This window comes from Procambarus clarkii, chromosome 45, assembly GCF_040958095.1.
Source record: "Procambarus clarkii isolate CNS0578487 chromosome 45, FALCON_Pclarkii_2.0, whole genome shotgun sequence".
Classification (NCBI taxonomy): domain Eukaryota; kingdom Metazoa; phylum Arthropoda; class Malacostraca; order Decapoda; family Cambaridae; genus Procambarus; species Procambarus clarkii.
In genome coordinates this window covers 10,102,911-10,127,070 of record NC_091194.1, presented here as the reverse complement: position 1 = coordinate 10,127,070, position 24,160 = coordinate 10,102,911, and the positions used below count along the sequence as shown (strand labels likewise).

Below are 24,160 nucleotides of genomic sequence, written 5' to 3'. Positions count from 1 at the left end.
TTTTTAGTTTAGAGATAAAAATAATGTAAGATATTTTAGAGTATATTTTATAGAATGTAAAGGGTTTTCGTTGAGAAATATTAATTTTGTGTAAATTAAAATCCTAAAAGACTGCTAAGTTATGCTATAGTTTGGTGTTTATAAAAGATATATTGCTAAAATGTATTTTAAATAAATATTTGTAATGGTTTTCAATAATAAATTTGTCTAAACAATAGCTATTAAGTAAACAAATTGATGTAGATGGAATAGGTGTTTGTTTTGATTGGGTGTGAGTGCGTCAGTTCAGTGGCGTCGACCAATCAGGGGGCGGAGTGCGTCAGCTGCCGTCGCCTGTACCAATCAGGAAGCACAGTGCGTCAGCTGCTGCCATCTCCACCAATCAGGAGTAGATTCTACCTGACAGTGCTTGCGTCGTGCTGTGTTTTTCTGGCTATGAACGGGCTTGCACTGTTCGTTTCTGTGCTACGATGAAGATTTCCATGTAGGTATCCGCACGCGAGTATTAATATGACAGGTCGTGTAGGTATCCGCAGGCGGGTATTGCATTAGAGGTCGTGGTCGTGTAGGTATCCGCAGGCGGGTATTGCATTAGAGGTCGTGGTCGTGTAGGTATCCACAGGCGGGTATTGCATGAGAGGTCGTGGTCGTGTAGGTATCCGCAGGCGGGTATTGCATGAGAGGTCGTGGTCGTGTAGGTATCCGCAGGCGGGTATTGCATGAGAGGTCGTGGTCGTGTAGGTATCCGCAGGCGGGTATTGCATTAGAGGTCGTGGTCGTGTAGGTATCCGCAGGCGGGTATTGCATGAGAGGTCGTGGTCGTGTAGGTATCCGCAAGCGGGTATTGCATTAGAGGTCGTGGTCGTGTAGGTATCCGCAGGCAGGTATTGCATGAGAGGTTGTGGTCATGTACGTATCCGCAGGCGGGTATTGCACGAGACGTGGTCATGAAGGTATCCACAGGCGTGTATTGCATGCGAGGTCATGGTCGTGTAGGTATCTGCTGGCAGGTATTGTATGAGATGTGGTCGTGAAGGAATCTGCAGGGGGGTATTGCATGAGAGGTCGTGGTCGTGTAGGTATCTGCAGGCGTGTATTGCACGAGAGGTTGTGGTTGTGTAGGTATTGCATAAGAGGTGGTGGTTATGTAGGTATCTGCAAGCAGGTGTTTACCAATCAGTAACTGGGAAAATGATGTCAAACTCTTTATGCCCTGTCTACTAGCCTTGTTGTACTTGTTGTGTTAATATTCCTGTTAACTTTTTTTTTATGGTTTGCACGAAACACTTTGCGTAATTAGTGACTTCATTAGTATGTGTAACTCCTGTCTCTACATTTATACATTACTCTAATATTCTTTGTGCACACATTCTTTTGAATAAATATTGATTTGAATTATAGTTAAACTATTCTATCAAAATCTTGTCCTTAAATTTAACGTGAGAAGTCAGCGTGTTTTAGAGAATACTCAAGTTGAATTCTTGAGTGTTTTATAGGAAATTATGATTAATTGGCAATTTGTATACTATATCTGTTTACAGTTGCTATACATTGTATACTTATATCTGATTAGTGCTCTTATGTTTATAATTACTTAAAAGTATTATAAATGCTATTAGGCTCTTAATGTACAGGTGGTTGTTGTTGATAGAATTAAACACAAGTTTTATTGATGCAGATTAAGATTGTTCGATGTTTTGATAGCCTAAAAAGTTGTAGCTCGCTTGTGTATTTGTGATTTGCCATTTTTCTATAAATAAATGTTAAAATCATCGTGATTTTCCTTCAGCTGTTCTTTTTCTACCTATCCATACGTAAAGTAAAACCAAGGTATTGACATCTTTTGAAGTCATACTTACAGGACCAATGATGGTAGTGATACTGATTTTGACAGTCTGGTAGAGTGGGTATGGGTATATTGTGGATAATCCATTGTGGATCTGTATTTGTAAAAAGGTAAAGAATCTCTGATTCAATGTAAGAAATCATTTCTATAAAATTGTCCAATAATAGTTTTGATGCATACAGTGCTCACTAATAACCTGTACTATAAATATCAGAAGTGTTTGAATTAATCTGAAGTTGCAGCAGTGAAAAAGTTGTGTACTTCTCAAATGGTCAGACTAAAATTTTTCTTTCCAAATATTCCGAGTACAGTATGGTTGTATGAGTACGAGTACAGTACAGTATATAGGATGAACTTCTATGTCTGAGGGTTTCCCTCTAAAATTAGTAAAAAGCATGATACAGGGCAGAGGGTTCCAGACTGTGTTGGATTGGCAAAACATTCCTTTCCTGCATTATTTAGAGAAATTAAAAACTGTATGTGGATTACTTAACCCAGCCATTCTCAATGGGGGCAATATTGCCCCTAAGGCATTCACTTGAAATAATTCTGGGTCTTACATTAGATAAACACACACAAATTTCTTTGACAACTGAAAGGAGATGATTTCTGCCTTTGCTCTTGATGGTTAAATGAAAAAAAAAATATTCAAATACATTTACAGGTTCCTTTTGACCCTGCTTGGACCCCTTGTGCCCTCAGTGCAGGGTAAGGGGTTTTTACATCCCCTTTCTGTTTATGAGTTGGACTTGGATGGGGCTTCCCCAGGGTTTGTTTCCAGGTGCCTTTGGACTCTTCTGATTCTTCTTTCCAGAGGTTTCCTTCCTCTTGTGTTTCACTTATGGAAGTTTGAGTGGTCTTCGGTGCGTACCTCCTGTGTGACCCGGTTTACGCCTTGGTGATGGATCCAGCTTCTTTTGAGTTCAGTTTTTCTTTCCCTTATTGGGTGCATTATGAGGAGGCATTCTGGAGTCGTCCTGGGTAGTGGACTGTTCCTCGTTTTCACTTGGGGCTTTGCACGGCATTTGTCGTTCCCGCACGTTTGATTGGAGGGAGGTGTCCTCTGTGTTGAAAGTGTTTTTGAGGGCTCTCTTAAGTCCCTCGATGAGTGCCCCTTCACCCCTGCCCTTCACTACAACGTGGGACTTGTGCAGCTGCACACTAAGGTTCCCTTTCTTTCGGGTGCCATGGTGGCTGACGACCTTCGGACTCCTGTGCACTTGGCCTCTGTCCTATGGTTCTTTTAGCCTCCTGGAGTGTCTTTAAATTACTGGCATGTATTTATCGCCATTTATATGGTGATCAGATGACAGTTTAACGATGTCCCACGTGCAGTCGTCTTCTCAGCAATAGTACTGTATGAGGTTTCTTGGCGGTCTTTTCACCATTTTCTCTCTCTTCGTTGTTTTATTTCTGTTTCCGAATGGGTTATTTTCTTTCCTGGCTTTTCCTCGAACGGCATCTTATGCCAAATACTGTCACTTCCTATTGTTCGGCATTAGCAGGGACGCTTCAGCCTGTGTTCGGGATTGATGTCACCGGCCCTGTTCCGAAAGCTTTCTTGTGCTTGTTTCACCTCCAGCCTGCTCATGCACTGCTCCTTAGACTGGGTTCTTACTTTTTCTTTATTCTGCCCAGTTTGTGGTGGCACCTTCAGTCTGGGATTGTTTTTGGAACGCCTTGTTTTTGATTGCCTTGGCCTCTGGTTGTTGGGATGGTGAGCTTCATGCTCTGCTTCAGCACTGGGGTTTTGTTGTTCTGGTCCTGGTGCTTGCTTTGTTCATTTGCAGCCTGCTCCTTTTTTCCTGGTGAAGAATGAGACGGCAGGCTTCCAGAGGGGTCCTTTGGTTGTGGAAGATTGATTGGTTCGGCCGAGGGTGCATCATGCTCTGTGTCTGGTGACGGCTTTGCAACGCTACCTATGTGCCACCGGTTCTGTTTTAGTGGATTCATTGTGGGTTGATCCAATTTCCCTGGTTCCCTATTCCAGGTGTAACAGGCTGTGGTATTGCAGCTATACTGAACCAAGATGGTATGTCTCTGTCACATAAATAAAAAAAAATGCTGCTATTGGCCCTTGCAGTGTGTAAGTTGCAGGTGGAAACAAATGAAAATCATCAAATAAATAATTAAAACAATTTCTGAAATATTAATGAACAAAAATGGCACCTGAGAATATTTGGCTATTATTATATAAAAAATCTAGTAAGTACAGTAAATGAAAGTTTAACTCTAATACAATACAAAGTATACTGGTGGTGCTGAAGACAACTACCATACCACCACAGCATCCAGCATATGACGTTAGTTGAAGGCAGATGGCGTTGCAGGAGGCTGAGGTGATCCAAGAGCACTAAGAGACTGACTGACTCTCCAGGGAGGCGGTGCCCCTTATATAGTCCGGCGGTGATGACTCATCTAGTGTCAACGCAAGGTGGACAACTGGTCAACTAGCAAACTGCTAGTTTGTGGTTGGCGGTGCCTTTGTGTTGAGGCGCCCCACTGCTAGTTGAAGGCGGCTAACTGCTTGCTTGTTTGTGAAGGCAAACTACCGGTTAGCTAAAGCGCTCGGTTTGCCACTGAGTCTTACCAGGCCGTGCCAGTCCTTGGGGGGAGGGGGGATTACAGGGAGGTGGAGAAGTAGCAGGACTGATGATTCATCTGGGCTGGGCTGGTGGACTTCCAGTACAGAGGCATTGAAGGTGAGGGAAAAAGACAGTTCCACTGTTATGCAGGGAATTCACGTGACACAGGGCTCATGTTTCTCAGGTTGTCCGGAGTGTCATTAAAGCTAGCCAGCCTGCACTCTACCCATGTTGTCATGATGTATACCTTTGTTGGCTATTTTTGGTAACATGTCTTGGGCCAATATTTGGGCATGGGTTTTGGAGGTCTAGCAGGGTCTTGGCTGCCAAGTATCTTATCAATGTTCCTGGTCCTCTGCGGCCTTGTGTTGCCTTGGGGCATCTGTCATGGCCGTTAGTTTCACCTTTGAGTTGAGACCCGAGGGCTGCTGCCTCTCTGGTAAGTCCCCTGTTTTTCCATTCTCTGTGGGTAGTTAGCTTCTGGGAGCCAACAGGGCTTTTCCCAGAAAATCAGCATTGAATGTAATCAAATGCTAGTTTTATTACATTCGAAGTAATGTAATTTCATTTTAATTACATTTCATTACTGAAATTATTTTCATCATTTCAGAGCCGACCAGTCCGGGCTGACTGACCGGACTGGCTCCCCCGTCCCCCCCAATGAGGGGGCAGGTGGAGCTAACAAGCAGAGGGTTGGTTTGACAAAGTCTTATTTGTTTTCTTATTGGGGGAGCTCTTTTGATATGGTGAGGGGTATTGGTCTCATTTTTCAACCAGACAGTAGTTTGTTTTGATTCTCCTAACTTTCTGGATGCTTCCCTGGTTGAAGGCAAGATGATAAACTTTAAATGTAAAGTGTTCATGAATCATTGCTCCCTGCACCTCTCTAAGGGGGGCCAGGTTCTGACTCGTGGGTCCCGGTAGGCAACAAGAACATTGTGACTGATGACTCCAAGTAGTATGGCACTTACAAATGTCATCATCACTGAAGATAATACGGCCACTGTAAACATCACAGTCACTACAAAGACAACCATAGTCACCAACAAAACCTCATCACTGCAACCACTGCTGCATGTTCAACACTCATTCACTGGACACTCTAGTATTATCTTGTACTTACTGCACTAGCCCCCCCTGCACTTATTATACATTTAACACCCTATACTTGTATCTTGGGATATTCTGGCCTGGGGACATTATCTGAAGTGTCTTTGAACTGTATAGTATCTATGGTATAAAAAATACCATACTATGGCATGTTTTTTTAATATCTTTAAGAGATAGAGTGGGATGGAACATGGAAGGGGGAACAAGAAAGAGAGAAAGAGGAGGTGGAGCATAATATTTTAAGATCTATTTCATATTGCAGTATTCTATTATACTATATTATTTTTACATAAATGATTGAGGGGTATGACTGTATTGGAGACTGTAAATGCAATCCTTTGATAGCTTTAATGAAGTAAACAAATATTACTTCAGCTAATATCAGTGCATATATTAGGTACTTTTCACAATTGTTTTTATCAACAGAGGGATGTTCAGCATTGTATGGAGTACCTTGTATTGGTGGATGCGTCCACTGATCAAGTGGGTACTGAGGCGCACCACCAGACTCTGTGAGTTACAACGTATATGTTACGGTGAATACAAAGGAGCCCTGAGGACGTGTGGTGTTGGTAGGTACTGAGAGTTTTTAAGTTTGACTTGTAAATTCTTAATATTGTGTAACATGCTATATTTTATTAAGTGAAACATGCTTAACAATATGCATTTTTTTTACATTACCAAATATTATCACATTTTCACATAGAAGGAATAGTTGAGAAGTCTGTATTACTTGCCATCTAGTGTCAATAGTGTATCAACTTGCTAATTTAGACCTTAGTAATTCTGATCTCAGGGTACATCTAGTTAATATGATTGTGTACATTTGAAGGGAGCGTTGGTGGAAGAACTCCTATGCCACAGCAGAGTGTACGTGGGTAACGTGTAAAAACGTTATTTGGTATCAGCTTGATGCCTCAAGACCCTAGTGGATTCAGTTGAATCCCAAGTGACATTACTGTACTTATTAGCGTATTATGGTTCAGGGGTTTAGGGCATATGCTTGGGAGCACCCATGTTACTGGTTCGAACCCCTCACATTAGCTCCAATTGATTTTCTCATTGATATATCACATTAATATGATTCTCTGTGCAATGTTATTTGTATCACAGAACATGTAGAACTTAATTAAGTAGTTAGGTATGTACAGATATATTTGTGCAGCTCCTTGTTCGTCTGTGAGAGGGGGGCCAGGTCACCAGTGAGTCATACAGGACTTTTAGGAGTGATTTGACCCAATAGTTGTAAGCTATTTCAGGGAAATAGTTTCAGGGAAGCACTAAAACACAAGCAAAAAGAGGAATTTATTACATTAAATTTTTTTATGTGCATATTTAGAAATTTGGCTAATTCAGATCTCCATGATTTGGATTGGGATCATCCCCATATAATCAAAATTAGTGAGCTTAGATAGTACAGTACTTTCAATGATAAGCTATTGAATCACAATATTTCTCTTTCTATTGTTTATGTTGTGCAGTGCACATGTGTAAATATAGTACTGTATAGTATATGTTGTTATATGATTTATTGTAAGTATGTGTTTACTTCTCTGCCCACCACAATGTGAGGTACAAGCAGCGTCGCATTCGTTGCATTATACTGTATATGATGGTGGATTTTGTCCTGTCGTCCCAAAGCAATTTTCCCACAAAGGCAAAATCAACCTTTAATTCTATTATCTTTCACTGTAATGTATCAGTATTTATTGAATTGTAATAGTTGTAAGTGAATTGCAATATGCAATCATGAGTCAACATGGGAATAAAACCATTCGAACAGTTTCTACAAGCGTTATCAATACAATAGTGAGAGCTATGGCCAACCTTGAGCATGAAGCTTTGTACCTCTTTTTGCTAGACTCATCATGAGGGGTGTGCCTGGCAGTACAGTAGTTATAGTAACAGTACTATTTGGTTTTTACTGGATCTTTTCTCTGGGATTCAGAGATTCTTTTTCTCTGAAACAATGTTATACATTGGATATGCACAAATGTCGACATCAATAGCTGTACAGTATTTGTAATGCCTTTACTAGGACTCATACCACCACTTGCAGAAGTAGCCAGGAAGTTTTGTTAGTTGCTTGTGGAAAATGGATGTAGATTTACAATTCACAATCTGGCAACTCTGGCTGGAAAATTGGAGGTTTTGATTGAACATAATCAGATAACACAAGTATGGAAACTCAGAACAGCACTAGTACTTATAGATATCGATGCACACATACAAACAGGCACACAACAAGAGCATGGTCAGTAGATGGTACTTGCTGTCGCAGCATCGTTGGAATGGATGAATTTGCACTACTGCCACCTAGCTGGCTGGGATTCTGTGAAGTAGTTTTTCAGGGTGTACCTTACAGTAACAGGTCACAGTGTGTTGTCTGGCTGGGATATATGCATTATGTGAGAGGTATGGCTGTAAATTCTGTACAGTTGGTGACTTTTGGGTATGCAGTTATTTAACTTGATGGAAGAGGCTTGCTCTAATATCCTTGACGAGGGATAAAATAGGAACTTATAAATATGCTGGCGAGTTAGGCCTTCTTCGGAAGATGCTCAGAATCTGCTGTATCTCCGGTGTCGTGCAACTTTTCATTGGGATAAATCAGAACTGACCATTCTGAGCATAGCCCATTTCTGTTGGTAGATTTAGCATTTCAGCCAAGGTAACTAGAACTGGCACTCATTTGGCACGGTTGGATAAGGTGGAAGGGTAGACTGCGAATGGCCCAACTACAGCCATCCTCTTTCTCTCTGCTTGCTCCACAAGCAAATCCCAGGTAACTCTTTCAAAAAAACAGATCTTAACATAATTAGTTTAATAAAAAAAGGGCAGTAGATTGATATTAAGGTTAGCCATCGTCAGGGATAAATTACCATAGGAGGGATTAAGGTGCAACTGCTCATGTTTGCACACATGTACTAAGTGACAGCAATTTTTAAACTACTATCAAAATATTCCTCCCCCTTTCTTTTCTTTCTTTTCTCTAGTGATATTTCCTTACCCCTATGACAGTCAAAATAGTGTATTTATAATGAATGAATGGAAATATATTTGAAATGCAGGTTAGCTACATTGGGTGTCACCTTCAAATTTTTCCTGCACAGTATTAAAGAGTAAATGACTTTATACTGGCACTTGATTAATATAACTTTAATATTGCCAGGTGCATGTTCCATGGTTTTAGGAATAAGCATGTTCTGATGGCCTAGATTAGCTACAAATTAGTGAAATTTGTAATTTGGAAATGACATTTATACACCAATATTTCTCTATTTTTCTTGGTAATGTAACAATCATGATACATGATTGCTACTATCACATTGAACATTAAAATTTAATTTAAATGTTCATTGTGAATTTGTGGAAAGGCTTCCCATGATTGCATAGCAGTGGAGTTCAATACATTGCAAAACATGTAATTAATGGTTAATTATATTTTTCAGAATTTTCATTAAAACATAGCCGTACTCCGGAGATCCAAAAGTGCATAAAATATATGGAAACCAAATGCCAGGAGTGTACCCTCAAGCGAGACCTTATTTATTATGCTGTATTTGCTATTGTCAGAATAAAAAAGATCAACACACACATTCATAAAAGGTAATTGGATATGGCAGCATTTTTTCATACTTACAATACAGTATTTGTTATTTAGTTTTCTCATGTAGAATGTACAGTAATTTACTTTTGCATGTGTGTGTTCAAGTTTTAAATTATTCTCTACAACCTTTTCAACACAATTATTGTGTAACTAGTTGAACAATAGCATCCATAGTTGTGAATGCTTTGTTTCTGGATTGGAGCCTCAGTTGCTTCCTCGGACTCAAGTGATGGGACTGCTGAGCCTTCAGATTGTACCAGGCCCACAGTCTTGTGTATACCTTCTAAGAACCAACACCTGAATCTGACTCTGTAAACAGGGCATGGGCTGAATGGGGATCAGAGACCAACTCAGAAACTGAAGGAAAAAATTCTGCAGAAGGTCCAGATACAACTGACTAACAAATGAACAACACTAGTAACAATTCCCAGTCACTTTTAGATGGCAGCCCAGGCTGCTTGGCTTATCTTGGAGCCAGTTCTTTCCTACATTCCCTTATTGGACATGGGAGGGGGTGTTGTCTGTAGTTGGCAGCCTGCTTTCACAGTTTTAGTGGTAGCAGCTAAGCCCATGTCTGGAGCTGAGTTGTTTCTTTGTGCAGTGGCTTTATCGGTCATTATTGCCCTTGTGCAGTTTTCTAAGGGGGAGCCCCGTCGGCTCCCTGGAGCTATGCAGGTTGATATGGATATATTAGCTTTCTGGCATCAGTCAATGGGCATGGAGTTCTTGCCTACCAGGGACTACGAGCCAGAACCTGGCCCCTTCAGAAAGGCATGAGGAGCAATGGCCTATAGAAACCCCGTGTGGTTGGGAGCATTCTGTGTCTGCCATCGACCGGGTCTGGCACCCAGAAAGGTAGGCGCCCCAAAACAAACCCCTATTCTGGTGAAAATATTGCTTCCGAAAGCCGAACGAGTGGACAGAACTCCACAAACGAAAATTAGCAAATGAGCATGACGTCATCATGCCACCGGGCCGCTGTCTGCTCAACTCCCCACTCTCCGGGAGGGAGAAGGGGAAGCCCTAGACCCTTGCATCAGTGATCCACCCATCAATTCTTGGCTGATGTGATACTGGCAGGTCATGTGCCTCTAGCTCCTGCTTTGGTTTCAGTTACTGTGCCTTGTAGTGTAGTCTGCCTCTACACGTGGTGTGTGAGCCAGGAGTAATATTCTACAGTACTTGGGCTGCATGGGCCTAGGGTTTCCTTCTCTGGGTGCCCAGAAAGTACTACCCTTGGGGCTTAGGGCCACCTACCAGCCATCTTGGGGTCTACCTCTGCTGTGTCTTTTACTGCTCGGTACTTGGCTGCCCTAAGAGTTGGCTGAGGTCTTGTTGCCCTTGTTTGTCTCTGGGTAGGAGGTAATTTTTGTCACTGGTAGGGGCACAGGGTACTGCACAGATAGTTATCACCTACAGGTATTTTATCGGCCGGCTCTGTTCCGCCTAGGTACGTTGTCCCCTTGCGTTTTTTTTTTTTTCTGCCATGTGGGGGGGGTCTGCTTTTGGTTGGTTGCTCCCTCTTTATATTTAGGGTCCTTCTCTTATATAATCTAGTCTGTGGGTTTTTGCCCCTCCGTCGGATGGCTACACTGTCCCAGGTCCGTCTTCAGTTGGAGCCAGATGCTTGGATAGTGTCCCTGGACCTCGCAGGTGCAACTTGGCACATCCCGATTCATCCTTGGTTTTGGGACTGGCTCGGTTTTGTTGTGGGGCATGAGGATTACCATTTTCTTTGTCTCATGATTTATATAGGCACCAGATACAAACCATTCGGTTTGTATCTGGTGCCTCGCGTTTTCACACGCCTTACTCTGGTCGTGGTGGCCCGCTTGCATCTGTTAGGTGTTCAGGTTCTGGCCTACCTTAATGACTGGCTGGTTTGGGCTCCCAGCCAGTCTGCATGTCTGCTCGCCAGGGTTTTGGTTCTTTTCCCTGATCGCTGGGTTTGGGTTCTTGGTGAACTGGAGAAAGTCCATTTTCGTTTAGGGAGTTCTATCCACTCGTTCGGCTTTCGGTAGCAATTTTTCACCAGAATAGGGGTTTGTTTTGGGGCACTTACCTTTCTGGGTGCCAGACCCGGTCGATGGCAGACATAGAATGCTCCCAACCACACGGGGGGGTTTCTATAGGCCATTGCTCCTCATGCCTCTCTGAGGGGGACCAGGTTCTGGCCGTGGTTCCTGGTAGGCAAGAGCTCCGTGCACATTGACTGATGCCAGAAAGTTATACATATCCATATCAGCCTGGATAACTCCGGGGAGCCTCCAGGTCTCACCCAGAAAATGGCGTTTCATTACATTCAACACTGTTTTTTTTTAATTCAAGCACTGTAAAACTTGTTAATAACTGCTTTAAAATCAATAATTTTATCTCCATTTCGAACTTTCATAATACATGTGCAGTATTTTAAGGTTGTTTGACAATTAAAAAAATATTTCACCTATGTAAGAGCTCAGTAATCCAAATTCCAGTAACTTGAATCTTCAAATAATCTGAATGAATTCGTGTTCATCATGCACTGGTAAACGGTGAGAGTAGGTAGGTAAAAGATGAAGGTGCGAGGGTAGATGGTGGATTGCATGGGGTAAACAGCAGGGGTAAACAAGTAAATGATGAAAATGTGCAGATGAACAACAGGAGTAACTGTTTAAGTACAAAGAATTTTGAATTTGTTAATTTTTGGACATTCCTGGTAAAAAAAATTCAACTAACTCGCCTGTAACTTTAATAACTTGACTAACATGAATGGGGGAGGTGGCCTCTGTATGATTCTGATTACTGAGCATAGACAATACCCATATTAATACATTAATATTCTGATGACAGTATAGCTGGTAATCCAAACTTCGACAATAAAAATGCTAAAAATGCGTCATCCATCAAAAAATCCTTAAAATCACATCTTTGTTAAGACAGAGTGGGCATAGCTTCTCAGGGGAATCCACCAAAGTACTGTACTGTATTAGGGGATCATCTCGGTCAACTATCTATCACTCGAGACGATAATTGCTCTTTCTGTGAGAATTTTTATTGTTTTGCCAGAAAGTACGAAGGCTGTGTTTTTCTTTTTACAGTAACACAGACCGATAACGTGCCCAAATTTCTATGTTTAACGTTTTATATATACAGGTATATTGGAAAATAAAGTAATGTTAAGAAATATATATGAGGAATGTTGAAATTTTCAAAAAAATTCATATATGTAACACCATTACACAAATTCTATTATCAATTCACATTTTATTTTGCATCGGTAATCTAGCAAATTCATTTGCGAACATTTTGATACTAAATTTGTACTAATAAACCATAAACTATCTGAGAAAACTTGTACAGTATAAACATTGTAGGTGTCTCGAGTAAGGGACCCTGAGATCCCCCGAAACAGTCATAATTGAAAACGTTCCGATGGGTTAAAACGTTAAAGTGTTAAATAAGGTGTTATATCTCAATTCCTTATAGTCTTTCAGTTCTCTAACAACATAGTATTCTTAAAGCATTTGAATTTTTGCTCTTGTGATGGTTCTTGTATTGCCAAGATGTTTGTCTCTGGTTCCATTATTAGGAATTTTGTCATCCATCATTATAGTTCATGAACATGGAGTTTTATCAGGTTTCATTCTAGAAAATCTCCACAGGTTCACAGACACCTTAGGGGAGTGTTTAACTCAAATCTGGGGTTATCGACAGCTGATGGCTGAAATAGAAATTATACGAAAAGAAATGTATGACTCGACAAGTCCCAGCCACGAGGAGAAGTTGCTACGACTTTGGGCTGCCTTAATGCCAGGAACTATATTAGAGGTCAGCCAATTTCAGTTTATAATATCACTTGATGACATTGTTTTCCTACACTGTATTCTTTAATTGCTGTATTGATGCATTTATTACAAGATAATCTATTTATTGAACAGACCACAAAATACTGTATAGGTCTCATAATGATCTAGGTTACTTTATCAAAGATGACATTTCACCTGTAAGGCTTAATCAAGTCTAATGTATTTATGGTATCTGCTTATAGATAGAAAAGGTGGAATTAGGTCAGGTGTGAGGAATTAACAATTTCACTATTTATATTTTTCTTTGTCCTCTCACCTTTTGGCCTGTAGTGCCCTCATCAGGCTACATTCATGGATACTATCAACACTAGGACTCTTGCTCCTGCCACTTAACCTCCATGCCTGTTGCGTTCCACATCTGGCTTATGTCACTGGTGCTGTGCACACCGAGACTTACGTCATCTAACTTCTCGGTTTGCAATGTCCCATGTCTGACTACAATCTCTGTCATTCTCCAGCACTGTGACAAATGCCACCGTCACCTAACATATCTGCTTGCAACATTCCACACACTGGCCATATTTCCTGATGAGACTATCACTGTGACTTGAGATGCTATGTTGCATATACTTCCGGCTGACAGCGTCCTATATCAGGCTGTGGTTAACAATGCTGACAAAACTGACTCTCTTGCTTCTGTTACCTAACCTCTCAGCCTGCAGTATTCCACATCTGACTGCATTTGCCTCCTACCTTTTCTCTATCTTAGAGAATAAACTCATTGTTGTGTAACTTAACCATCAATCAAGTTGTCCTCATGGATTACCATACAGTGCCTAACACTGTTTTTACGCGCTTTGTTTGTTTGTCAGGCTTTTTGCTTGAGCAAAAATACCCACATGGTGTTTGCAAAGTCCAGTGTACAGTATTTATGAATTGGTTTATTTGTGTAAATGATTGTCTCTCTCCAGCTTGCACTCTATGGAATACAGGTTTAACATTTTTAGGCAGTTCCACTAATTTAAATGTTTTATGCAGTGGATTCTAGCAGTAAAAGAACTTTGTATTCTCTCCAGGTCAGCAATTTCTCCAGCTTTGTCACTGTTAGTGTGCAACAATATTTCACTCTAGAAAGCACTAATGTTTTAAAAGTATCATTATTGGCATGGCATCTCAAATTTGAAAGGTTCTTGGTATCCAATCTGGAATTTTTCTTGCATTTGTGACATCTACTTTATTGTGTTCTTTAAAAGTAAGGTTTGACATGATTACTCCTAAATCTCTTGCAGTACATTGCTTGATCTTTCAATATTGTCGTTTGAATGTGATTTATTTGTGGTTTCTGCTTTGATATTTTTGTTTGTTTTTCCATAGTGCAGTGACTGGAACTTATCCTAGTTAAACATCATGCTATTTTCTGTGGCCCTTTGAAAACCTTCAATCCAATTAACATCGGATTACACCACCTGCTGTGCCTGCCATTGCACTATCTGCTGTGCTTTCTCTTGCATCATCTGCTGTGCCTGCCCCTGTACCATCTGCTGGGCCTCACTTTGTCTCTTAGATTCAACAGTATAAAAACTAACCAATGCCTAAATATGCTATTATATAATAATAATAATAATAATAATAATAATAATTTATACAGTATTTGAGAAAATGTCTATTTTGAATGAGCAGCATGTTAAAATTGATGCATGCATCTTTGGGGTCGACTGCTGGATGGACTGGACTTGGTTTGAAGATAGGGGTGCTCTCCTGCCCCTCTTTGGGGGTGTTGTATGGGTGAAGGAGACCAATGTAAGGCTCTCGTTCCAGTCATCTCATCTTTTTTCCTTTATAATTAGGTTGCCTTCTATGATTTTAATAATATGACCCTTACAGGTAAAATGTCATCTGGTATCTGCTGTATTTGGTTCTTTCTAAAAGAAATTTGACTAGAAATTATCTTTTAAATTATTTTCCCAATGACTAGCTTTTGTTTTGTGGTAAGATTTTTCATTGTACTGTATATTATAAATGGTTTGTTGGATTTCATTGATATTTTCTCTCCCAGGCAAGAATCACAAAACAATGGCAAATCATTGGTTTTCAAGGAGATGACCCGCAGACAGACTTTCGTGGAATGGGCCTCCTCGGTTTGGAAAATTTGCTGTGAGTACTGCAAATAAAAGAGCATTAATTTATGTTAGTGATAAGAAAAATTGAAATATCTGTATGGTTTGATAACATGATTGTTATGTAAAATAAGGTTGAACGGTAAATTGATGGGGGTGCAACACAGATCTAAAAGGTAAATGAATAAATTAAAAACGTAAAAAAGAGCATTATCTGATGAGTACAAAAAGATATTTGATGGTTTGCAAGGAATGTTTGTTTAGGAATGATAATGTGATGTGTGGTGTTACACAAACTGATAGAATAATAAAAAGAAGTGCTTGGTAGAATGAGCAAATGGTAATAGCAGTTGATGACAAGAAAATGAAAGGGATTCTTTGTATGCTAACTGCAGGAGAAAGAGGGAGTACTGTATAATGATATAAGATATGTGAGAATTTCAGCCGACAGAAAAACTGGACTGAATGATGAGGTTGGAATATATATTGTAGAATAACTTTTTTCATAAAATTGTTAACCAATTTGGAAAGAAGTTAGAAAGTGCAACAAGAAGACAGAGGTTGAAGGATTAGAGATACTAACACCTTAAATTGCTTGAGTCGCCATCAGCTATATTTTTGTTAGCATTGTGAACTACTTTTTGTCACGCACACCACTATGTGGGACTTTTAATTAGCAGAACCATTTAAGGGTTAAAGATTATACATGGAAGCATATGTAATTGGTAAAGTAGACATTAGAAGTACAGTAATTGGAAAGAGTACTAGATACTCTGAAAGTTTGAGTGGTAAAATTAGAGAAAAATGGCAAATGTGAAAAATTTTGGTGATGCTGGTGTGAGAAGAGTGCAAGGTAAAGTGCCAGAAGATATAATCATAGAAGAAATAAGCACATAAATTCAGAAGCTTGGAACTTTGTAGATGATGGGAGGGTGGGAATTATCAGAAGAAAGTGCCAAGCCATTACGACTATATAGCACTAGGTAGATGATGGGAAAACTTCAGGTGTTGAGTTATGTGCATGAATTAATAAATGCAGTAGAGAAAAGGACATTAAATCAATGTGAAAAATTGACCAGAAAGCATGGGGAAATTACTAATAATAATCATTATTTATATATAAAAAATTACAAAGGATACAATTACAGTGAATAATTAGTATGGTACAGGTATTTACAGTTCTTAAGCAAATAGATTAAATGCAGCATTTCAGGTATACCTTAAGATAATGTATTAACCCTTGCACTGTGCACGTGTTAATATATTAATGTCCCCGATATTCCCGTGATGTGCAAAAAAAAAAATAAAAAAATCTGAGACATTACTTTTAATTTGACATTGTTAATTAATTAGTATCCAGTAAGTACAAAAATCCAAGTAAAAAGTCTGTCTCTCGTGGTTTAGCTGTAGTGACCCAGAGAACTTGTGGTTTTCTGTAGAAATGAGGTGAGATGCTGTACGGGATTAACTTTGTTGATTTATTTTCACCGTTTCTCTATTTACTTTTTCATTCTAACAAGTTGTATTGATGTGTCACTGTTCAGTAAAACATTTTTAAACAAAAAAGTATTTATTGACAAGTACTTATGACTAAAAGCACAAGAATAGTAAAAAGTTAAAAAAAAATTAGCGGTTGGAAATTGTTATTATACAGTGTATGTTGATCTCAACATCATAGCAAATGCTCGCATAAAAATCTAGATGGAATCCGAATTCCTGAAATGAGAGGCAATAAACATGAAAGGAATAATTTGTCCAGTTATTTAGAAGGTTTTGCCAACAAGAGGCATAGCTCATTCACAGCTCAGGTGAATGGAAGAGGCTTAGCCTTTGGAGGTTCTGCTGTATGTGTATTTTTAACCCTTGGACAATGCCTCTAGAAAAGGGTCATACCCATCAATGTGTGAAAATAGGCACCTATGCACCTATTGCTAAAAAAAATTCCAAGAAATAATCTTTCATTATAGAATTATTAATTTGTATGCAAAATGTAAGAAAAACACAAAAATAAATGAATATTTATGGTTTCACTGAGTGGAGGCACTTTTAAAGGTTGTGTGGGTGCTGTGTCTGGCACTTGTCAACACCCAGTGCCTGACTTTGCTGACACTTCCTGTGTTATTTTCAATGTTTCACTGATTGTTTGTCATTTACAAGAGTATGTGTGTTGAATAACTTGATAAATCACATAATTCACATAACACATAATAATGTTTCAATTGATGATTACTTTATACTGGTTGTAATGGGGTATATCAGTTAGAGTAGTGAAAAGAATATGAACATAATATTCAATGGTGTTGGGCCCTGGGGTATAATATATGGCCTAATTGGCACTATTTGTGCAAGAGTATAGATTGAAACAAAGGTGTAAGCACCAACATTTGGCACCCGCAGATGACAATCGTCACGTGACGATAACCACATTCACCTAGTGGTGAATGAGACCACTGACCACGAAATGAGAGCAGGATTTTTTCAAGGGTTAAGGTAAACTCCATTACACTCCATTACATGCACATATACCTATTATATCCTTATTTGCATCATACATATAAAACCCAGACAATAATTATATAAATCATGAGACAATAACCCTATTTTCCTGGAAATCAACATGTGACAGTGACTGCCATCTAAAGGTTAAATTAATATTTAGTATTCCTGCTCTCTTTTATTGATTTCTAGCATAGTCTTTCACTACACAAATTTCAGTGTACAGTAACAGCTTTTATGCCAAAATTTACCTATATCTTTTATCCAATAGGTTTTTCGCAGAGCAGTATCCAACCGCTGCCCGACATGTTCTGGCACGCTCACAACACCCTCACTATGGGTGAGTACATAGTATTTGAATGAAATATATTACTTTTCATGAGCACCAAATTATATTGTCCACTTTAACTTAGTGAAGATTTACTTAATTATGACCGTGTTGTGAAGATTTACTTAATTATGACCGTGTTCAAGATTTGCCCTCCTGTTCCCACCTCAATTCCGCTGTAGATGGAGAGAGATTTTATTTGTTCCATCAGTACATTCCACTTGTTGGCTACTCTTACTGCACGTGTGTTTTTGTATATCATTATGGCTTACTTGCTTTTCCAGCTACCACCTATGTCCTTTTGATTTTCTATTTTTTTTCAAAAGACTATTTATGGCAAGCTTCCTTTACTTGATGCCTCTTTTCATATAGCATTAAATGAATACCTTGGAGTTAGACACCTATTATGGGTTGCAGCCTGAGGATGGTCGGAGGTTTGGGGGTACCTTGATGAGCTTAACAGGCGTAGCGTCCTCGACTATGCGAAATCAATATGCACTACAGTATGCGTTTTCTGTGTTTATCCGCTATACAAAAAGAAATATAAATTTTAACATTTTCAGTTATTATGAAAAAAGTTAAAGAAATAGTGTGCTAGAGGTATACTGTACCAATGTTTTGACCAATACTGCCTTATTCCTCGATATCAATACTTTTTGGATTTCATATCTTCAGTCACATTATTGTGATTCACTGTCTAATACTTTTATTCCATAAAAATTCTGAGAAACAGTACAGTTCTGTGATACGGATAAAGTACTTAACATTTTGTGAGATGTTAGAATTTAGACATAACAATGTTTGCTGTAATCTCAGGGTTTGTAAACACTGACATAGTAAATCGGCAATACTCAAGAATTATGATACAAAAATAATCACAACTCAACTAGTCCTGTAGAATCGACTAAGTGAAACTATGTTAAATAAATTCCTAAGCAGTGATTACTGATCAGTTACACTAAAGGGGCCCGGTGACTGTGCACTAGAAATTCCTTAAAGACACTCCATTTTTTGTGAATAATATCTTCATGGTAAATGCTACAACTGTTCCCAATGGATCAACATCATACCATGAACAGGAAAAAAGTTAAAAAAGAAAAAAAAAGGAAAAAAATTCACAATTTCAAATTCGTTATAAAAATGTTAAAATGTGACCAACTGTTATTTTATTCATTATGGTCTCTGAATGGCATATAACGGTCATGTTCCTCTAGATAAAATATTGAGAATGTAGTTTACTGTAAAACATTTTTTCAATGTGGCCATCCAGATATGTGCAAAATTTAGATGCAAAAATTTTATAACTCCAAACGTTATGGCTTTATGACTAAACGAACAAGAATAAACCTTAGAACTAAGAACTGTGCACATAATATGTAAAAATGATGGGAATCGGTCTGAAACTGAATTTTTTATGGTGTCTCAAAGTTGAAAATTCTGCTCATACAGAAAAATGAAGTTAAAGTTCTTGACGGTGAATATGGTTCTGTACTTCTATATAATGAATTTTCTTGTATGCTTTAATAAACATTGCTTGGCATTCGTACTCGAATATGTGAAAGTTGTAGGTCAATGTGTATTGAAGTGAAGTCAAGAAAAATTAACCCCCCCAAAAAGCAAAATATAGGGATACATTAGGGATACCAATGCGAGTTGAAAAGGAGTCGATGGGAAAGTGAGTTTGTTGCAAATAGTGTGGGTGGGTTGGGAGGATGCTTAGATTGGTTAGTTCCAGGACGAGCGTGTGTCTTGCTTTCCGACCGCCCCTCGCGGTCACCTGTCCCTCAATAGAATTCTTGGTGACTCGGATACTTTTGATATCGTTCGCCTTTTGCGTTTTTGTTCTCGTATTGGCATCCTTGGTGATATTTAGTGCCCTCTGATTATTCCGCACATTTGATAGTGCTACATAGCCTTCCCGGTTTGGTGCCTTCTTTTGATAATTACTTACTTAGATTGGTTAGTGCATTAGTAATTGCCTAATTGTGCTTGTTGTGGGTTCAGCTTTGGCCCTTTGTTCCTGTCTTCAGTCAACTAATGTGCAGGTAGCCTATTGAACCTATTGAGCCTATGGAGATCTATCATACCTACATTTAAAGCTGTGTATGGAGCCTACTTCCATCACTTCTCTTCATACTGAGTTTTATTTGTTCATTGTTATAACACTAGAATAAATCTTTGTCTGTGGCCTATTTAGGTAGACCCACTGAATTTCCATTTACCTCCCATTGTTGGTGTTCAGTACCACCATTCCAAATATTGCCCTTGTCTGCCCTCTAAATTTTGTACTATATGTTATAATCATGTCTCCCCCAACTCTTCTAATGATTCAAGATTGAATGCCACTAGTCTGCTAAAAACTCGTCCCTCTGGGAAGGTAGATGATTGATCACGAATCCTTAACTGTTCACTCCATGTTCACCCAACAACAATTGCCAACAGGGTTGTAAGCTGATTGATCGATCATATTCCAGGAAAAAGGGTGGGGTAAGACTACACAAGTGAACTGTGTTACCCATGTAGGAGGTATCTGTTCCCTCAGCAGTTAACCACTTGCAACAGAGACATCCATATGAATTGTACTGGATTATTGATCGTGTCTGTTCAACTGTGATTTTGGCAGGGAGCTAGTCTTGGTTCACATGCAATTTATAGATGTACAGTAGTTGCTAGCATGTAAATGGTTCCCAGATGGGGATGACAGTTTAATATGAGGGAGAAGGGTTTGTAGATCCTACATAGTGTATTAATGTAAAAACATATTGCTTGCTTAATTCTACGTACAGTATACAGTTTGAAGTTACCTCTATTTGCTTTTCGAGGTATCATACACAAAACTAATCAGAGAGTGATATGTAACCGTCTTTCTGAGTGATACCTGGCCCTTTCGAGGTATACCCTATCTTAACATACGTTTACAGGATTCACTTCACTGTACAGTTCCTAACACTGGTGACATTACAAAGGGGTTTCTGGTGTTCCAGTGGGGATACTCGGGCATCAATTTGCATGCATAAAATACAATCATCTACATATGGTATAGCTACATATGTGGTGTAATTCACACTGACATGTCTGCGATACTCAGCAGCACTCGTGAGAATCTTCTCAGTGGTACTGACTGACCCATTCTGTTGTACCAGCTCATCTGACTTTCTCATTCTGCTGTACCAGCTCATCTAGCTGTCCTATTCTGCTGTACCAACTCATCTAGCTGACATATACTAATGTAGCTATACCTTTGGCTGATATATGCCACTGTAATAACTTCTCTGGCGAACACATGCAGCAAACCCAACTTGTTTAGTTAACCCATTCCACTGTAGAGACTTGTCTCTCTGACTCGTGAAATTGGCTAAATAAAATTGAGTGCTTCCTTTCATTATATATCAGCTGTAGTCTTACCAATGGAAAAGTGTTACATCATTCTTTCAACTTCTGTAATGGGCATAAAAATAGAGAGAATTTTACTGTGTTAGCATCTCTTGCCCTACATCCATATAATAATTTTAATGTGTTAACGATTCTTCAGGTACTCCTTTGCCATTGTTGGCATCAACATCACCCACATGGCTTACAGCCTTCTTCAAAGTGGCGATGCTAAAATTCACTTCTACAATGCCTCCAAGAGGTTTCCAGAAGTGCGGGCGTTCCATCAATTCTACTGTTATCTATTTTTTTCCTTTGATGAGCTCTGGCGTCACGAGAAGCCCCGGGATATGATGGAATTCTCCTGTGTTAGAGATAAGTTTGAGACGCAGGTAAAATATAAGCTTAAAAATCCTACTGCATTTTTCAAGTGTAACTTTGTACTGGAGAATGTTTAACTTGAAGCTGTAATTGCTGGTGTACAACGTTTATTTTGTACGATGAGCTAGGACTGACAGAGATGTTGCACCATCAGAATACAGCATCTTATTATTTATACTTTTGCATTAAGATCACCGAGTTACCTGGTACTTTTAAGGATATGGAAAGTTGATGTGTGTATAATTTATGGAAATACATGAATTTTGAACTTGGGGTTTTTATATAGAGTTATAAAACTTGCTTGAGTTTCCAACATGTGTTTACTATAATGGGAAATAGATTTGATTTTGAAAACCTTTGATTTAAATTATTATTTATAATCCATGATAAATATCATATGCTGTAAGAATTCATAAAATATGTTTAAAATCTTTGTAACCAAGTTATCTACTTTTTATTGCACATATTAATGATTGTTTCACACGGAAGAAGCCTGTCACTGCAAGACAAATAAAGATGGGCTTTCCAAGTTTAGTTTTAATATAATGTGACTAGAAAATTCATTTCATAGTTGTAATGATAATGCAAACTTCTGCTTTAATCCAGCATATTTGTGACATCGCCAAATGCCTCGGGCATCGGTTTGGAACTAATGAGTTCAGCTTTGTTTTTGCAGCTCTTGGGCATTGCCATTGTATGTTTACTGACTTCAATTACAGAAAATATTTATTGGAATGGATTTTTTATTCATAGAGTACAATTATAACCAAATATCCTATGTTTACTCATAGTGATAATTAAGTTAAGAAGACATTTTCAGTATTATATTTCAAGATATATCTATGTAAAGGAGGAGCAAGTTGTGTGTAAACACCTGTTGTTAGCTAATCATTTAAGCAAATCTTAGTTGAGAATACTGTGACCAAGTACTCTGTGGCACTAATTATTTATGAATGTGAAAAAGCTTTGCAAATGGTAAATAATAATCTGTAATAATGCACATGAATTTAGTGGTAATGAACTAAACTTCATCTGTACATTGATGTAAAAATCACTTCCACAAAACTTCAAGTGAATTAGGTGACGAATCTTTAAGTTACTGAACAGAATTCATGTCTTAACAGACTAATGGAGAAATATTTTCAAAATGTACTTTGTAAAATTGTGGTGCATAAACAAGGGAGCTCTCAAGATATTTTTCTCAAGTTCTTTATTTTTATTCTGTGTGATACTTCCATATTTAAGATTATGACATGACCTAGGTGTTTAGACTTGTTTCATATACTTCGTCTTTAAATAATGAAGTGCCATTATAGACTAATTTCTCGATAAACGGAGGAAGTGTTGCATAAGGAGGGTAGAAGTTGACTCAAGGTTCCGGTGGAAAGCTCTGTATAGTACTGTGTGATAAGCCCTGTAAGACCTATATTAATTTTTTGCGAACACAAGTTATTGTGCAAGTGCTCCCTGGTAGGTGGTGTAATGCACTAGGGGAAATGCTTGCCTATCAGTGACTATGGGGCAGTGAGATCTAGCTCTTTGTGCCCCGCCTCCTAGCTATTTATACCTAGCGATCTACTTGCCAACCACCCATACAGGGAATGAGAACTTCCTTACATTTCATTAACTTGATTGCAAGTCCAGCTTTTACTGATGTCTCCTCGTCCTACATCTTTTGAATATAAATAGGCCTCCTTTATCTATTTCATCTATTCCTTGCAATGATTTCGGGGCTCAGCGTCCTCGCGGCCCGGTCCTCAACTAGGCCGTGGGGACCTCAAGATTCACCTCAAGATCTTGTATGTAGTTATCATTGGTCTACTGCTAGACAGGACACAGATTATGTGGCACCCCTACCATAACCACAGATATTAACAGCAAGTAAAATATCCAAAACTTTCACAAATATGATAACTTTTTCTTATTTGCTAACATACTGTACAAGGCATCAAAAATGCAAAATAAACAAAGCCTATGTATAACTTTTCTCCTAAATGAGGCAATTGCAGCTTTGTTTAAAAATGTTTGCAAAATATTTGCAAATGTTTCATACTTCCCTCCGCTATTTGCATTGGTGTGTTTTACGCATTCTTCTTACTGTCCTTGTTGAGGGATGGTGGCTTTTTGGAAGGTATTCCACGTGCATTTTCTGTGCAGCGACAGTGGGGTTCATGGTGCTTTTCACCACTCTTCTTTTCCTTGTTCTACGGTGGAGATCATACCATGCTCAGACTTTTCTTGTCCATCTGTTATTAGTCGGAGTCTCTTGCCAATTCGCCTCGTGTCATTGGCGGAGCTAATGAGGTCTGTGTTTTGGGGTCATGTGGTCTTTTCTCCATTTTGCTCCCAGTCTTGCATGCCCCTGACCTGCTCTTCCACAGCTTTGGCTTGTTTCCATGTCTTGGCCTTCCGATGTCCCCTTGTTCTTCTAGTTTTCAGGTGGGTGTGCATTGCTCTCCTCCAGCACTGGGGGTTTTGTTTTTTTGACCCTGGTGTGCATTTTGTCTTTGTTGCAGACTCCTCCTTTCTAGCA

The 24,160-nt window shown here is 39.0% G+C and overlaps 1 protein-coding gene across 2 annotated transcripts; it reads left to right on the top strand.

Moving 5' to 3' along the window:
* Positions 1 to 287: 287 nt before the first annotated feature.
* LOC123770006 (ELMO domain-containing protein 2) lies at positions 288 to 22,818 on the top strand. 2 transcript variants are annotated; one of them, XM_045761553.2, is made up of 8 exons: positions 288 to 484; positions 5,042 to 5,123; positions 5,968 to 6,113; positions 8,994 to 9,150; positions 12,793 to 12,958; positions 14,993 to 15,090; positions 17,821 to 17,889; positions 21,410 to 22,818. In XM_045761553.2, the coding sequence occupies exons 2-8, from the start codon at positions 5,092 to 5,094 to the stop codon at positions 21,702 to 21,704; spliced, it is 963 nt and encodes a 320-aa protein (XP_045617509.2). In that variant the 5' UTR covers positions 288 to 484; positions 5,042 to 5,091; the 3' UTR covers positions 21,705 to 22,818. The 2 variants fall into 2 exon arrangements, with proteins under 2 accessions (XP_045617509.2, XP_045617510.2); XM_045761554.2 differs by lacking the exon at positions 5,042 to 5,123 and having other exon boundaries at positions 289 to 484.
* Positions 22,819 to 24,160: the final 1,342 nt, after the last annotated feature.

Bases quoted from the DNA above. Each gene is read 5' to 3' on its own strand.
- LOC123770006 (XM_045761553.2), top strand. From the start codon at position 5,092: ATGAGGGGGCAGGTGGAGCTAACAAGCAGAGG. The intron at 12,959-14,992 runs GTCAGCCAATTT...TTTCTCTCCCAG, and splicing joins TGCCAGGAACTATATTAGAG to GCAAGAATCACAAAACAATG. The intron at 17,890-21,409 runs GTGAGTACATAG...ACGATTCTTCAG, and splicing joins TCACAACACCCTCACTATGG to GTACTCCTTTGCCATTGTTG.